The sequence below is a fragment of the Maylandia zebra genome, linkage group LG18, assembly GCF_041146795.1.
Source record: "Maylandia zebra isolate NMK-2024a linkage group LG18, Mzebra_GT3a, whole genome shotgun sequence".
In the NCBI taxonomy this organism is placed as follows: Eukaryota; Metazoa; Chordata; class Actinopteri; order Cichliformes; family Cichlidae; genus Maylandia; species Maylandia zebra.
The window spans coordinates 16,851,384-16,868,410 of NC_135184.1; the positions used below are offsets into that span (position 1 = coordinate 16,851,384).

Here is a 17,027-nt window from a genome sequence, read left to right on the forward strand (position 1 = left end):
ATACGCTCAGTTTTTACGCTAGAAACACAGCAAAATGAAGTGTAATAGAGAAAGTATGCACACTGCATTAAAACTGGGGTATGCAATATGTTTTCGGCATCACTGGACTAAAATCCATAATTACCTTTCAGCATACTCTAGTTTAGAGAGGGAGCTAGACTCATGTTCCTCATCTGTGTGGAGTCCTTGGAGACCTCATTGGATGAGGAATACTAAGCAGTTACAAATGGAAGTCAAATGCAGAGGTGTAATAGGCTTTAAAAAGGAAGAAAAGAGGAATTTCAGCTGGGAAAGTGAGGTCCGAATCCCGTGTTTGGACAAAAGTTAGCAACACTTACAGTTTCTGCTTCTTCCAGAATTTTCGTCATTCAAGTTTTAATGCAACATGTTTTTGCATATTTTTAGAAGCATTCAGTTAACAGTATTTTCCCTCAAAGTAACGCACAGAGATAGGGGGGAAAAAAACAAAAAACCCAACAAAACATTTTGCATCTTACGCACTGTTGCCAAGTCGAAAAACTCACACAACTCCATTACTCTCAGGCGATTATACACACTGCTAGCCTTGCTATGACATATAATAAGCAGGAGCTTTAGTTATCTGTTCTAAGCTTTGCATATTTGCTCATTAAAAAGTGAAACTAATATGAACAGCGTTTAATTGGCTGAATTGGCTGTATAAGTCCTGATGTTAGATTTTATTAAGATATAATTGCCAGCGATGGTGGGCCTTAGAGCTGCAATGCTTCTGGTTTGTTGACACCACTGTAGTACTTTTTAGTAAGTGGGGAGATATTGTAATGTAGCTACAAGATACTTCTGATAGCCCTGAATTATTTTTTTGGAGGCTGAATGGCTCAAGGATTAATGGTATGTTGGTTTTGCATTAGCTTCCTCTATTTGAAGTTTAATTGGCAGCGGCACTTCAAAGTCACATTTTGATTGATGTCGTTGTTGCCGCATTTTAGTGCAAAAAATTGATTCGTTTGTGGCAAAAGACACCTTGAACATTTTATATAAAATATGTACACAGTATTGTAGTGGTTCTCTGTTTGGAGAGAGTACTGCTGTGCATTTAATAAGACATAGTTATGTTATAACGTCCCTGGTTAATCATACAGTCACCATGAGTGCATTCCGTCTGCACACAAAGACAAATTCCTTCTAGACTTGCTGTGAATTTTCAGATGTGTGTGAGAGATATTAGTCCAGGTTCATATTGCATGACTCTGATCTGAGCGCTGCATCACTGACACTTTACTGACACCCCCGTGTTTCTCCCCGTGGTTGTTTTTTGTTGTTGTTTTTTTTTAGATCCGAAGCGGCGAAAACGCTGCAAATTTAGCCAATGAGCTGGCACGTCACACACAGGGCCCGGTGTTTGCCGGCGACGTCAGCTCATCGGTGCGCCTGATGGAGCAGCTCGTGGACATCCTCGATGCTCAGCTGCAGGAGCTCAAGCCCAACGAGAAGGACTCAGCTGGACGCAGCTTCAACAAGGTGCTGTGAAAATCCTCCCTGGCCCTTTCCTTTTCTGACCTCTCGTTAAACGTTGTCCCTGTTTTGCCCTGGTTCTGTGTCAGCATGACTCAGGACATTCATTAGCAAAACACACACACAGATGCACACAAGCCGCTCTGCGCTTTTCTTACATGCACGTATGCATCATCCAAACACACGCAGTCTGAGGTGAGGGGGCTAGGGAGGCAGGTCTAACCCTGCGGGGGAAGCTCATTCCTCTAGAGTTCCTTGGTAATTACCAGCGTTGGAAAACACAGGCTCACCTGGCAGCTCCACCTTTAAGGAGCTAATGGCCACGAGCCCCCAACCAGCACAAAGAATAACTCTTCATTGCTGACAAGTGTGGAGGTGCCCCCTCCTGGAGCTCATGCAGGTGCTCAGTAGAAAGAAAGCAGGCCTGAGACAAAACTACATCTCGTAGCTGCTGGCAGTCCCGTGGCGATTTGAGTGACAGTTTTGAAAAATTACATTGTTATTCAGACTTTGGAGCAGTTGCTGTGTAAACAAAGTGATTTTGAACAAAAAACCCCCCAAAACAACCAAAAATGACGCCCATTGTTTGCGCCCATGTGTTCAGACAGCTGCACCGCTATTATTTGAAGATAAGAGCTAACAGGTTTCTTACTGCAATGCCAATATTGTTGCGGTGATTGGAACAATTCAAAGGCAACAACAACAACAACATTCAACTTAAAACTACTTGAAAATTGTGACATCCTGTCACAGAGCTGTTGTTTGTACCTGCAGTTCTGCAGCTGCAATGAAACACACTTTCACTCTCGAGCACACCAGGGGTGAATCTGACAGAGAAATACTACTACCGTGCCTGATTTTAAAGTCACTCTTTAAACAGCCTGCTTGGAATTGTGAATATAATAATTTAGTTATCCTTCCTTTGATCTCGTTGCGCTTCTCCACCAACAGTTTCCCCCCGTCTGAGCACTTCAGCCATGCACACATGTATTTGCAAGACCAAGAAAACTCAAAATCAAGATCTTTTTTAAATTCCTTGCCCTGATTTATAGAATCTGGCTTTCTTATGATTAAAGAAATCAGGTTAATGCAGAAGGCAGACTGAAACCTGTCTGCCAAATGATTTCCATGCCATACTGGAATAAATAGACACCAATGGGTGCCAGTAAAAGAAGAAAAAAAAAAGAAGAAGCCTGAACATCCGAGCCTACACACATGGGTTTGAAAATGTTTAGAAGAAATGTATTGCATACATGATTTGCATTCAAGAAAGCTGAACTGAGAACACCCCCCAACAAAAACAGAACGCGGTGCTTTCAGCTTCACGCAGCCCTTTCCTCCAAATAAACAAGTAAATGCCGGCGTCCACGGGCGCAATCTGGACTGCGTTGAAGAACCATTTCTGGTTTCCTGTGTGTGCTTTTTTTTTTCCCTTTTAAGTATGGTTGTAATTTGGACACAAGGAACATTTTTATCTCTTTGTTTCCAAATTCTGATGCAACGATATGTGAGTTTCTCTGGTTTGACTCAATTAGGAAGAGACACCAACTTATTTAAAGCCAAGAGCCTAACAAAGGGGTTTTAAAGAGAGCTAGCGCTGTATTATTTTCTCCATGACAAGAAATACAAATGACCTCATCCCACATTGTTTGTCTTCCGAATGTATTTTAAAGCATCACTAATGGGGAAGCTTCAGAATCTGGTCTCAGCGTTTTTTCCTCACTGCTGCTTTGCGTTTCTCGTCTCTCTCCCCTCACTTTGACTTGATCCAAATTTATACTTAGTATTCAAACACAGCTCCCCTGAAAAGCACTTATTACTCTTTGGGTTATAGTTAATAGACCTGTGCCTTTTCTTACTGACCTGGCAACCAAATTTATACTTAGTATTCAAACACAGCTCCCCTGAAAAGCACTTATTACTCTTTGGGTTATAGTTAATAGACCTGTGCCTTTTCTTACTGACCTGGCAACCTGGCTGCCCCTGGGTGGGTCCGGGATGGGCGTGAGGTTTTGGGGGCGCTCCGTCTCTGGGCTGGGGCCCGGGCCGGGCCTCGGGGGCTCGGGTCCTGGTTGGTGTGTTGCCGGGGTTGTGGGCGGGTGGGTGCATGGGGGCCCGGCCCTGGAGCAGGGTGCCGCCGGTGCATCGAGCCGCCTGGGGGGCTCTTCAACTGGTGGGGGGGATGGTCACATCTTGCAGGAGCTTTCTTCTCTCAGGAACTCTCTGCAGGAGGGGGAGATACAGGAGAGGTGGAGGAAGATCTCAGCCTGGGCGTTTACCGTCTTATGTAGTCTGGAAGATGTGTGGTTGGTGGGGTGGGTGCAGTTTTCTCTGTGGTGGGGTTTGGTGGACTGTCCAGGGCTCTGTGGAGCCGGGGGGCGCTACTGCACTGGGCCCCGGTCTGATGGGCCTGGGCCCCCCTTCCCTGGCGGGTCGCGGAGGGTGGGAGTGCCTACTGGGGTCAGCGGGGGAGCTGGCCCCAGGGAGGGGTTACCTGCCCCTCCCTTCCTTCCCTCCCCATCTCCAGCTGCCTCCCTCTTCCCGCTCCTCCACAACCACCCACACATGCAGGGCCTTGGAGTAGGGGTATGTCACCAGGGTGCAGAGGAGGCTACCCCCCCCCCCCCCCCCCCCCCCCCCTGTCCCCTTCTGGCTGCCTCTGCCTCAATTTTATCCCACAACTTAGACATTCACATTATTCACACTCTCATTACACATACATATAGGATCTTGGGGGTGGGCACAATCACGGAGTCCAAATCACCATCAGGGTGTATACCTCACCCCTGACGTCGTTGCCCACCTCTCAATTTTAAATACACTTAGTCATTGAGGGTTAGCAGGAGGGACTATGCGCTTACCTGCTGCTCCTTGGCAGGTAGCTCCATGCCCTCCTGGGTTTTAATTGCACCTTAGAACACATATGCATCAACACTACAATGAGCGGGTGGAGGGAGGTTTGGAGTCTTCTCCCACCCCCATTCTCTGCGGCCTGCTGGAGCGGGAGGGCTAGTAGGAGGAGTTGGCCGTCCGACTGCGGTCTGGAGTGTGGGGCCTCCCTGCTGCTGCGGAGTCGGGGTGGTCTGCCTCTCCCCACCGCAGGGAAAAGGGTAACACCACCTGGGTCTGGGTGCAATTCCCCCCTCCAGGGGCAAGGGTACCTAGACCCGGTTTGTAGAGTACGCTTGGGGAGTGTGATTGTGTGTACAGCGTCTCTTTATGTCTGTCTCCACGTTGGTTGAGTGTGGAGTGAGTGCATATGAGAGCATGAGGGTGGGAATGGATGTTTGTGTCTGTGTGTGCCTGTATGTCTGTGTCTATATGTCAGGTTGGGTATCAGACGCCACCTCTCTGGGGACACCTCAGGCCCTCCAAGGTTTGGAGGCCTATCTCCACCCACCACCACTTCCCCTGCCGGTGGCGGACTCCCTCAGGTGTCGGTGTGTTGGTGGTTCTTTGTGTCTGGGGGTGGGCGTCCGGGTGCACACCGGCTCACTCCTTGGCGGCCGCTTGTCAGGGCCTGGGGCCTGGGGCTCGCTCGGGCCCCTTTGGAGGTGGGGTGCCCCCGGCCTCTCGGCCTAGGGCTCGGTCACTCAGGCGCAGCTGGGGGCCGGCGGAGCTCACGGGCGCGTCACTGCAACTCCCCCTGACTTCTGCTCCGCGGCTGCTGGGCGAGCCCTCATCTGGGACTCTCCTCAGCTCTTACTGGGACAGTGGCGCGGCTGCCCCTCTGTTGGTCTTCCATGGTCTCTTGTGTTCTGGGGGCCTCTGGATGTCTGGAGTTTTGATCTCCTCCATACCCGCTTCACACCCTGGAGGACGGGGCTGTGGCCCCCCCACACTCCCTAGCAGATCATTACATGGAGAAACCTTTGGAATGCAAGCATGCTGATCCACACAGGTATGCACACATGGGTATTCACAGACGCGGACTAAAGCTTTCTTGGCTGCTGCCTCAAAGCACACTGTGCGCTGTCTATCTTGCGTGCTGCACAATATCGTTTATTACTTAGTAAATACTGATATCTATGACTAGCTAGTTTATTGTGATGGTGCTTTGTTTTCTCTATTATTATGTTGCTCTTTGTTGTTTGCTGTCTCCTCTGTTTGTTTTTGTTTGTTTGTTTTTTGTTTTTTTTTCCTCCATACAGGTGACCCAGGAGTTTTTTTTTTTTTCTCTCTCTTCCCCCCCCTTCTCACCGTCTCTTCTCCCCTTTGGTTTTCTTTCTTTCTCTCCCCCTCTCTCTCTCATTCATTCCCCCTGTCCTATTTATTAAAAAAAAAAAAAAAAAAAAAAAAAGTATTCAAACACAGCTCCCCTGAAAAGCACTTATTACTCTTTGGGTTATAGTTAATAGACCTGTGCCTTTTCTTCTTTTCATTAACTCTGTAATTGATGGTAAGTGGCATGATTTAATGCTTCCTGTTTTCTTACCTCCTCTTTCTTCAATCCGTTTCTTGCACTTGATCGTCTGGTTGTGCGGAAAAGCTTCAAAAAAGGGAGAAGACATGCAGAGCGTACATGAAGGTATAACTGCCAGGCTTTCTGCATTCCTTTTTCACCCCGATCCCTAACGTCTGACTTGCAGCATGCCGCACTGTCTGTCTTTATGTCTTTGATTATTTTGTTACAGCGTGTGCCTGCTGATGTGTTTGTACAAAATGCGGCCACTTCCTCAGATTCGGCTGTCTGCTGCCCTGTCATTCTGTCCATCTGAGGATGCCGCCATCCATATTCTTCTTCACTCGTAAATCTTCCCTTCGTTTTTTCTTTTAAACTTTCTCCTCCTCCTCTGCCTCCGCCACTCTTTTTTTTGCCTCCCTCCATCTCTTCTGTTGTCGGCTCTTTACACGTCGTGTGAATAATTGCCTTCCCACGGTTGTAATTGCACCTCCCTGTCAGGCAGAAGTGTGATCAAAGTGGCAATGTGCTCAATTTTCACTTGCTTATATTGTACAAATTCTACTGTCGCCATTGCAAATAATAAGAATAATAAAATTAAAAAAAAAAAAAAAAAAAAACCTCTTGGCCCCTTTTTGATTTATCTGTGGGATTAATTTCCAACCCCATTAAATATGTTTGTGTTCCAGTCTGATCTTTGCAGGCTGTCCACCAGACATTTTACTTAGTGGAGTGCAGTACTGTTTATTTTCCCGGGCTTGGGTCTGCTGGAAGACAAGGCCGTGATGTAGACACATGGGAGAAGATGCACTGCATGGTGTTTAGATTTTGTGTCAGTGGTGGATTGACACAAATATTCATGGTGCCCAGTGGTTGTATCCCAGACTCTAGCTTTGCTGGAAGTACAATGGTTCGTAAAGATGGGCCTCTCCTTATGCAGTTCCTCCCATACACCTCCTGCCCATATTTGGTTTAGATTTAGCAGCTTGAAAGTATGCATTATTATGGTCTGTTCTCCCCATATACTCGAATATCCTCCTCCAAAAGTTAAAGCAGCCCCAGCCTCCCAGAGTTAACAATCCAAAATGGCGGCAGTGAACATAAACAGTAGTAAAACCTTTAATCAGCACTGCCACTGTTGTGTATTTATGACTTACTGAACGAACAAGCCAGTTGCAGACCAGGCTCTGTCCATGAATCTGCTGCAGCGGTGTTTTTAAGCATAAAAAAAGTGTTATATTGTGTTGCTAGTGGTACTTGAATCACCTGTTGTTGTTGTTGTTGTTGTTGTTGTTGTTTTAGTTTTCACTTTTTATGGAATGCGCTAAGTCGTCCCAATTCCAGAAATCTGAGTTCAGAGGTACCTGGAATTGGTTAGTAGGAGATCCTGTGACTGAAACACTGAACATTGCTGCTGAAGAAAACTTCTGAATACAAGGAGGATCATTTTTGTTCTCAGCAGATGTATTTTGCAGGTATAGAGAACAGAGATATTGAGAAATCATCAAGTCTGTACCTTAGAAAATGTACAGAGATTGGACTTGGGATAACGCAGGGCTGTAGCTCTGGAGGTAGAGAGGGTCATCTAAACAGAAACTTTGTGGTTTTATCCCTGGTTGCTCCAATCTCCTGTCTGCATGCCAAAGTATCCTCGGCCAAGATACTGAACCTCAAGTTGTTGCATTCATTGAAGTATAAATATGTGAGAACGTTAGATAGAAAGCACCTGAGTGTAGAAAAAAGTGCTTGTGTTAATGGGCGAATGAGGCATTGTAGAGTAGAAAAGCCTTTTATGCAAGAATTTACTATTTAATTGAGCAACATGCTGTATAAATGCTGGATTTCGAAGCATTTTGTTTTTTTCCATAATTGTGTCACAGACACTTCTGACCATGTTTGGCCCCGTACAGATTTTTCTTTGGGCCCTTACCACCATGTCGTCCCCTGGGCTGTGCTGACAAACTACTCTGTAAGAAACTCTCTGCCAAACAAATTGTTTCACAGTTGACGTCAGGAGGTTTGCAAGCATTTTCCACAAATGACAAGAGAGAAGGGCAGGAAATAAAAGCAATATATTGCAACATCTGTCCACCTTTATCTAAACACAGTGAATATGTGCATGCTGTGTAAAGCCGGGGGGGGGGGGACTACTTGATAGTGATGTTGACTGGTCCCCTCTACCTTCTGGGCCCTGGGGCATTGAACCGGCTGCACTGTTATAAGTTATGTTTCTGGTTTTTCATTAAATATCTTAAAACCAAAGTCTGAGCTCTGTGCAGAAGCCTCATGCTAATGAAAGATGAGGAACCTACAACTAACTCCTAAATATCCAGAACCTAACATTGCCATATTGAGCACATTGGCATCCCGGCATTAGCAATTAGCTTAAAGCTAATGTGGCTGTTATTTTATTTTTCAGTGTCACTGATCATCGTCCATTGCTGTTTAAGTCAGAGCAGCTGATATGGGCAGCCACAGGGGCTCCCCTGGTGGTTGCACTCTTGTGATTTGTAAATTGACCACCACCCAGGCATGAATTAAATCAGAAGACAGATTCTTTCTGTGCTACACAAATTGGAGACAGACTTTTCCCCCCCTTCTTTTGGATTTCATGGGTCCTTTGAGGATGGCTTACCAGGGGGCAGGAGAAGACCATTTAGTGTCTGTCTGGTTGTAATGGCTCCAACCCCATAATCGCCACTTCTCTCTCTCTTGCTCACTCTCTCTCTCTCACTCTCTCTCACTCACACACACACACACACAGACACCACACACACACTTAACTCCTGTCATAGTCACAGTTGCCTGCAAGGTTAGGGCCACAGAGATTGATTTTTTGTGCTTGGACCCAAGATATAAAGACATGCTGAGCACTCTGTCTGGATGCAGCCATCACTGCTGCGGTTAACATCAACTCGGTGGTTAAAACGTTGCGGTTAATCATATATTGGTGCAGACTTTGGTTCATTCCCTTTCTTGTTATTCCGGCAAATGGATAATCCGGTCCTTGGTCAATTAGTGTTTTGGATAATCACAGCTGTGACTAATTGGTACAGTGAGCAAGGGCTTGTTTTGGTTAATTACCGTTATTGTGGTGGGTCTTGCTGTGGGTAATGGCACCTATGGTTAAATTGTCACTCTGATTTATCACACCCAGGGCTCGTCTAGATCTGTGTACAAATGTCTGTCTTTTTTTCGAGGGGGGTTAAGAAAGTTAATGATGTTGTTTCTTAATTGTGCCAGCCAGGAGTCATGAACTCACCCTGCCAGGGTCAAAGGAAACTCTTGTTTTATCAACATATGATACTTGTGTAGGTTTTGTGGAATGTTTTGCTCGCATACTGCTTATCAGAAAGCAGGAAATGAAAGGATTGCCATTTAAAACAAGCAGAAATCCCACCACCCTCCCCTCTCTCTGCTGTTTTCACTTGCACTACTACGCCGAACACGGATTTCACGATAATGCCCTCTTTCCTCAAGGAAAATTGTATCCAAGTCATTATGGTCAGATCCTGTTATGGAAATAAGAGTATTGTCCATGGATACGATTGCTTTCTTCTTCTTTTTTTTGGTTTGTTTTTTGAAAAATAGCTGCTTAAAGCAGGAAGGGCAAATGCAGCATTCAATGAAGGGGGAACAAAATCCCAAAACATTTGGTTTGTATTTCTTTTTACCCTCAAGGATGTTTGCATTATCATTCAATAAAGACTCTGGCCCACGAGAGACTTCCCCAGATTAGCTTTATTCTTTTTAAACAGAATATTAAATAATACACACTAAATATTCCATCGTCATTATTATTTTAGCTACCCATGGCTTTCTCTGACCTTCATGTCTTCAGTTGGAATGATTTTGCTTTTGTGATCTTTTTTTTTAATAATTATTATTATTATTTGTTTTCCAGTCCCTGCTCTTTGTCATTAAACTCAAGTTATGATTTGGGGGTGGAGGGAGTGCAAGCTGACAAATTTGTCTTGTCTCCATGGATACAGGCGATTGTGGACACTGTTGACAACCTCTTGAGGCCAGAAGCTCTAAAATCCTGGAAAGACATGAATTCCACGGAACAAACGCACGCCGCCACGATGCTGCTGGATACCCTGGAGGAAGGGGCATTTGTCCTCGCGGAAAACCTCATTGAGCCCGCCATCGTGAAAGTTCCCGCAGAGAATATCCGTAAGTTCCTCTCCAGTAACTGAGAAAACCACATGTGCACATCCATCATTCACAGTCTGTGATGTTGATGGCTTTTCTTTTCTTTCTTTTTTTTCAGTCTCAGGGAGATAGTTTTAAACACAGCGGTAAAAATTGTCTCACATTCAGGCAGCTATTCTTTAAGAAGAGCGTCATTTTGAAAATAGCCACATCTCATCTCGTTTCACTGACGTCATAAGAAAAGATTTGACTCAAAAAAAGTGGGGAGAAAAAAAAGCTAATTTTCCCTCAAAGGCAGGCACTTTATTATCAACATGATCTCATTCATATAAGTCAGCTGTGTGCAGTGAACTGTCATATTTCTACTCGTATCTCTTTGTTTCTATGGTTATGGTCCTCCACTTAGCCTTTTTGTCTTATACCTCATTGATTTTTAATCTTTTTCTCGCATTGTAAAGTCACCTCACTGAATGGGTGCTGCCAGATGAACTGTCCAGACCTCTTGGGGGGGAAACAAAGAAACCAATTGAATGGCACTGCTCCATTCACATGGCACTCTATCTGTTCCCTCTAAGCCTTTCCCATTAATAAGTAGTTAGCCAAACTGATAAGGACTAGTTGCTCTGTCTTTACCAAAAGCACTGATTAACACATTGTGTAATATGTTTCACATTAGCCATTTAATCACCGCATTCAGACAGTTTTTATGAGCTTGTCAAGTGCTTGCTTATCTGCACAATATAGATAATGAAAAAAACATAACTAAATATGACGAAACCTCAGAGAACAGCCTACCTGACCTCTCTTAAAAGAGTCGAAAAAAGCCGAAAATGATTGTTGATTCTAATTAGCAGTTTCCTCGAAGCTCAAATGGCATCTCCGGGCGAGTATCAAGGGCAGGGCGAGGGAAAAAAGGGAGAAAGGGAGCTAAAAGGTAGATGGCGGGTGGTAGTGGTGGTGGGGGGAGCAGCTAGAGAACAATTCCTCATCTCCGTCTGTCAGAAGCCACCTATCTGAGGAAGTGAGGCCGTTTCTGATGGGAGGGAGTGTGCTGATACGTGTGTCCTCCTGACCCTTTAATAATTTCACACATCAAAGGGAGCACCACCCGGCAGCTGGCATACCAGAGAGAGGGGCTGCAGGAATTTGGAGGATTTTCAGAGATTTGCTCGTCGAGGCCCAGAGTTATCTGAACCCACAGGGGAAAGAAAAAGTAAAGTAAAAGCTCAATGATATTTTTGATCCTATGAATATTTGACATTCATGCCGCAGTAGGCTGCGTGCTTGAATTTGCTCATCTTCTATCGTTGCCCTTGTTGTTATTTTTTCTTCCGCTCCTGCCTCCAAGGCTTTCACAATGCCAGCCAACAGCTTAGTGACATGGTTTTTTAAGTAAATGACACTCGACGGGGTTTTGCCAATAAGACTGGATTCTGTTACTGGTACAATGAACCTCGAGTCTTTACACATACCCCACTGGGCCTGAGCGATAGAGTTCTATTAAACACCATGTAATGCTTCTCAAATGTTGCCTATGAGTAATACATCTCCCCCTCTCTCAATCTCTCTGTCGCTTTCCCTTTTACCTCGGCCATCTCTCAGTGTTGGAGGTGTGTGTGCTAAGCACCGACGGGCAGGTGCAAGACTTCAGATTTCCACAGACGAGCAAGAGCGGAATGACTCTTCAGCTGTCTTCCAACACGGTGAAAGTCAACAGCAAAAACGGTAAGAGAACGTCACTGCAGAAGAAACACCTAGCTGATCAGATGGTTCGATGGTAGTTCATAACCATGTCCTAATTCACATAGTTGTTTTCATTTGGGTAATTAAGTTGGGATAATGCCTTAAAGTGATTTTACGTGCTAAGGCATTTTGAATCGGATTAGTAAGACATTTGTGAAATATGCTCATTGATTTATTTATTTTTTGCCGGGAGTTACAATATGAGTCTCATACACTGCACTGTATGGGGTAATATAATCAGGAGGTTATTAGCTTAGCTTAGCATAAATCCTGGAACGAATTAGCGATGCTAAAAGGCAATGCTCCTTGGATATGGGTCAACAAAAACAACCGTTGTTTAGGTTTCATGTGTTTGTGCATGTCTATGCTGAAGTATTGCTTGACCTGTTTGTTCTCAAAGTTTTGTTTTTTTTTTTTTAATTATATGTGTTATCTAGGACTGCTGGTTTAGCTTACTGGGTTGAGCGGTTGACTTGTGTGCTGCAAGGCTCATGCAGAGGCCTGGGTTCAAATCTGCCCCAAGGGTTTTTACTGTGTGTCTTTCTGCCAGTTTCTCTGTCTTACTTCCGCTGTCCAGTCACATGCTAAAAGCTTAAACACTGGGCATTTTAGCTATATATTCATGTATAATTCAGGTTTTGTGGACATAAATGGGATGTTATTGTCCTGAAATGAAAACTATCGGTTGCTTTCATAAGGTTTTAACGATGCATAAAGGCTTAAAAAAACCTGTTGCTCGGTGGTTGCTTGGAAGCATGATAACATCATAATATCTGATATAGATAAGAACCAGTGACTACGTAAAAGACTTACAGGGGCCTAAGATGTTCCTGATGATCTTAGGAGGAGTTTGTGAACAAACAAACACACGTAGATCTGAGATTAGTGATCTAATCTTAACATTTTGATATTTCGAGGAAGGGGGGAAAAAGTGTAACGATCACTTTTGCAGAAAACAGAACTTCTGCTCAAAATGTTTCAGAAGTTTCTGGTGAGGTGGAATACTAAATAGAGGACTTTCACCCAGGAGATTGGGACGCTTGTACGCATAACCATAACTCACTGCTCATTAGTTTTAGTCTTTGTTTGATGTTTGCGTTAATGTTGAGGCTTTCAGTTGGAGTATTGTTAGGCTGAACCAAACTACCTGGTCTAGATAAAGATCATGGTTTTGGTCAAAAAGCCACAAAGGCAAATGTCTCCCATGTGCACCTGGCTTTTAATCTTTTTTATCTTTTCCCAGTGACATGGTCGGTTAGTGGCAACAATGGACATTAATTATGATGTTGCTGGAGCAACGCAGCGAAAGCACATCATTTTGCAATGAAGAGTCTTAAGGTTGCCATTAAAAATAGTTTTAAAAACATGCAAAACATGAAGAACATGGATCAGATGTTTCATATTTTAAAATTAATCTTAATTATCACTGTAATGAGTAAAGCATAGTGCGCTTTGCAGCAGTCAGACAGATGAGTTGTGCACCTCATCTGTCTAACTGGCTCGACATCCTGTGTGTTCATTGGCAGAGGCACCAGTTTTAGCAAACTATATATTTTATATAAAATGCAGTGAGCCGTGTTATTTTGGGGGAGTGAATTATTACTGTTTGGTAGATAACTGTAAATTATGTCTAATGCTGTACTTCTTATTGTTTGCTATAGGTGTAGCCAAGCTGGTATTTGTACTCTACAAGCACCTGGGTCAGTTCCTCAGCACAGAAAATGCCACATTGCGGGGAATGGGAGACCTGAACAAACACAACCTCTCTCTCACTGTCAACTCCCACATCCTGTCAGCCTCTATTACAAAGGAGTCGAGCCGTGTGTTTGTGGCAGACCCCGTGATCTTCACACTGGAGCACCTGGATGTAAGCCTCCCTCTGAGATTTACCCTGACCACACTATAGAGCCAGGCTGTCAAAAAACAGGATAGACTGCAATACCTTTTACAGTAAAGGAGAAACCGTGTGCCGTTAGTGATGATTAGCACCATTTTGATCTTTCTCCTTCACAAATAATTGAGTACGTTTTTTTAAAATCGAAAAAAAGGAGAAGTAAACACATGACTGACGTGCTTTAACTGCGCATATTCATAAATGTTTAATTTTTTCCCCCTCTCTGCTTTTGTGTTTTGCAGAAAGAACATTATTACAATCCCAACTGTTCCTTCTGGAATTACTCAGAGAGGAGCATGATGGGATACTGGTCCACTCAGGGTTGTAAACTGCTGGAAACCAATAAGAGCCACACCACTTGCTCGTGCAGTCACTTGACCAACTTTGCCATCCTCATGGCTCATCGGGGAAATGTGGTAAGTGGCCCTCGCCTTGTGGCTCGCTCAAGCTATTTTTCAGTCTCAATTACTCGTTCTTCCATCTCACTTAAAGATTTGTGCACACGTGGCAAGAACAAGAATGGCATTTCAGTGGAGATAATTAGATTATAGCTGGAGGAGAAGGTAAGGGCAGGGAAGAAAGGGAGAAGTGGAGAAAAGGCAGCAGGGCTGTCGCTTTAAAAGTGCGAGTTTGTGTCAGGAAGTGCCATACCATTATCAGAAGTAATTATGTTCTACCTGTGATCCATGTCTAATATCCCTCTGTGCATATGTCTCAGAGAATCATGGGAAACAACATAACTTCAGCTTTAACTTGTGTCTCCACCCCTCTTGAAGTGGTGTTGGACCCATTTGGTCGCGAAATGCAATTACAATCCAATTACATGATAAATAGCATGTGCAGCGAGGACCTAGCCAGTAATAAATGTAGAGGATAAGTTTGTGGTTTGTCTAATAATACGTCCCAACTCATGAACTCTATGCCTGTCATCTGTCTTAACCTCAACCTTAACCACAGCTTGAAACCAGAGCCCTGAGGCTAGGCTTAGCCCCACCAATCCCCTACACATCACCTCAACTGTAACTCCTGCCCTCAATAAAATTACAAATATCACAGGAGGAATTGGCTCACTTTGAGGCCACCATGTCCTTGAGTGATATTTTTTTATGGTCGTGTCTGCTATTTTCACTTTTGCCAGGTGGCCGTCTTGAAATACGCTCAGTTTTGGACCTCCTGAAACGCAGCGTGATTCAACCGCAAAGCGAGAACTCGGATGCCACATGTTCACAGCTCTTTTTGCGGCATTTTTCTGTTGATGTCACTTTCTGCAACACTTTCTCGTGAAACTTCATGAGTTTTAATCAGTCAAGTTGTCATATGAATACCAAAACATGTTGTGGAGGCTCTAATCATTAATATCAGCAAGGTGATGCGACTTTCCCAGTAATAAGCGAGGATTAAACACTCCAGAGATTTCGATTCAGTGACAACATACAGGGTGCGTGTGTGTCCCCATTAGGCCAGCACAGCTTCACTCATTACGTGCTCAAACGCTGCCCATTATAATGAGAGGTGCAAAGTTTAAAGTCAGTCCGTGCTTTCTCTATTTGTCTGCAGAGGGACGGGAGCGTGCACGAGGTTCTCCTCACCGTCATCACCAGGATGGGCATTGCTGTGTCTCTGGTCTGCCTGGCCATCAGCCTCTTCACTTTCTGCTTCTTCAGAGGTCTGCAGAGTGACCGCAACACCATTCACAAAAACCTGTGCCTCAACCTGTTCATCGGCGAGCTTCTCTTTCTTGTGGGCATCAACATGACAGAACCAAAGGTACCGTGGAAGTGACTCTGCAGAAGGTTTTAATTTCACACTACTGATTAATAGTCTCATCTGCTGTAATTAACCTTTTGTACGCCTGAATTTTCCCTTCAGTTTTCCTTTGAAGTGGCAAACCAAAAAAAAAATCCACATTAGATTAAAATATCATATTTCTATTAGGAGTCTGCCAGTGGTAGAATTTAATGCAGATATTAAAAGCAGGAGTTTTATGGCAGCAACGTACAGTGGGGCAAAAAAGTATTTAGTCAGCCACCGATTGTGCAAGTTCCCCCACCTAAAATGATGACAGAGGTCAGTAATTTGCACCAGAGGTACACTTCAACTGTGAGAGACAGAATGTGAAAAAAAAATCCATGAATCCACATGGTAGGATTTGTAAAGAATTTATTCGTAAATCAGGGTGGAAAATAAGTATTTGGTCAATAACAAAAATACAACTCAATACTTTGTAACATAACCTTTGTTGGCAATAACAGAGGTCAAACGTTTACTATAGGTCTTTACCAGGTTTGCACACACAGTAGCTGGTATTTTGGCCCATTCCTCCATGCAGATCTTCTCGAGAGCAGTGATGTTTTGGGGCTGTCGCCGAGCAACACGGACTTTCAACTCCCGCCACAGATTTTCTATGGGGTTGAGGTCTGGAGACTGGCTAGGCCACTCCAGGACTTTCAAATGCTTCTTACGGAGCCACTCCTTTGTTGCCCGGGCGGTGTGTTTTGGATCATTGTCAAGTTGGAAGACCCAGCCTCGTTTCATCTTCAAAGTTCTCACTGATGGAAGGAGGTTTTGGCTCAAAATCTCACGATACATGGCCCCATTCATTCTGTCCTTAACACGGATCAGTCGTCCTGTCCCCTTGGCAGAAAAACAGCCCCATAGCATGATGTTTCCACCCCCATGCTTCACAGTAGGTATGGTGTTCTTGGGATGCAACTCAGTATTCTTCTTCCTCCAAACACGACGAGTTGAGTTTATACCAAAAAGTTCTACTTTGGTTTCATCTGACCACATGACATTCTCCCAATCCTCTGCTGTATCATCCATGTGCTCTCTGGCAAACTTCAGACGGGCCTGGACATGCACTGGCTTCAGCAGCGGAACACGTCTGGCACTGCGGGATTTGATTCCCTGCCGTTGTAGTGTGTTACTGATGGTGACCTTTGTTACTTTGGTCCCAGCTCTCTGCAGGTCATTCACCAGGTCCCCCCGTGTGGTTCTGGGATCTTTGCTCACCGTTCTCATGATCATTTTGACCCCACGGGATGAGATCTTGCGTGGAGCCCCAGCTCGAGGGAGATTATCAGTGGTCTTGTATGTCTTCCATTTTCTGATGATTGCTCCCACAGTTGATTTTTTCACACCAAGCTGCTTGCCTATTGTAGATTCACTCTTCCCAGTCTGGTGCAGGTCTACAATACTTTTCCTGGTGTCCTTCGAAAGCTCTTTGGTCTTGGCCATGGCGGAGTTTGGAGTCTAACTGTTTGAGGCTGTGGACAGGTGTCTTTGATACAGATGATGAGTTCAAACAGGTGCCATTCATACAGGTAACGAGTGGGGGAC

General features: G+C 44.5%; 1 protein-coding gene across 12 annotated transcripts in view; it reads left to right on the forward strand.

The window, feature by feature from the left end:
- adgrl2b.1 (adhesion G protein-coupled receptor L2b, tandem duplicate 1) overlaps positions 1-17,027 on the forward strand; it is a 94,811-nt gene that overhangs the window by 59,453 nt on the left and 18,331 nt on the right. For 8 of the 12 annotated variants that reach the window (XM_014412315.3, XM_014412321.3, XM_014412318.3 and 5 more), the window contains 7 exons: positions 1,315-1,500; positions 5,984-6,022; positions 9,889-10,072; positions 11,654-11,776; positions 13,456-13,661; positions 13,931-14,104; positions 15,246-15,455. In XM_014412315.3, coding sequence (XP_014267801.3) covers positions 1,315-1,500; positions 5,984-6,022; positions 9,889-10,072; positions 11,654-11,776; positions 13,456-13,661; positions 13,931-14,104; positions 15,246-15,455 — 1,122 coding nt within the window. The remainder of the gene's footprint in view (positions 1-1,314; positions 1,501-5,983; positions 6,023-9,888; positions 10,073-11,653; positions 11,777-13,455; positions 13,662-13,930; positions 14,105-15,245; positions 15,456-17,027) is intronic. The other 4 variants (XM_014412319.3, XM_023154636.3, XM_014412320.3 and 1 more) reach the window with 1 other exon arrangement.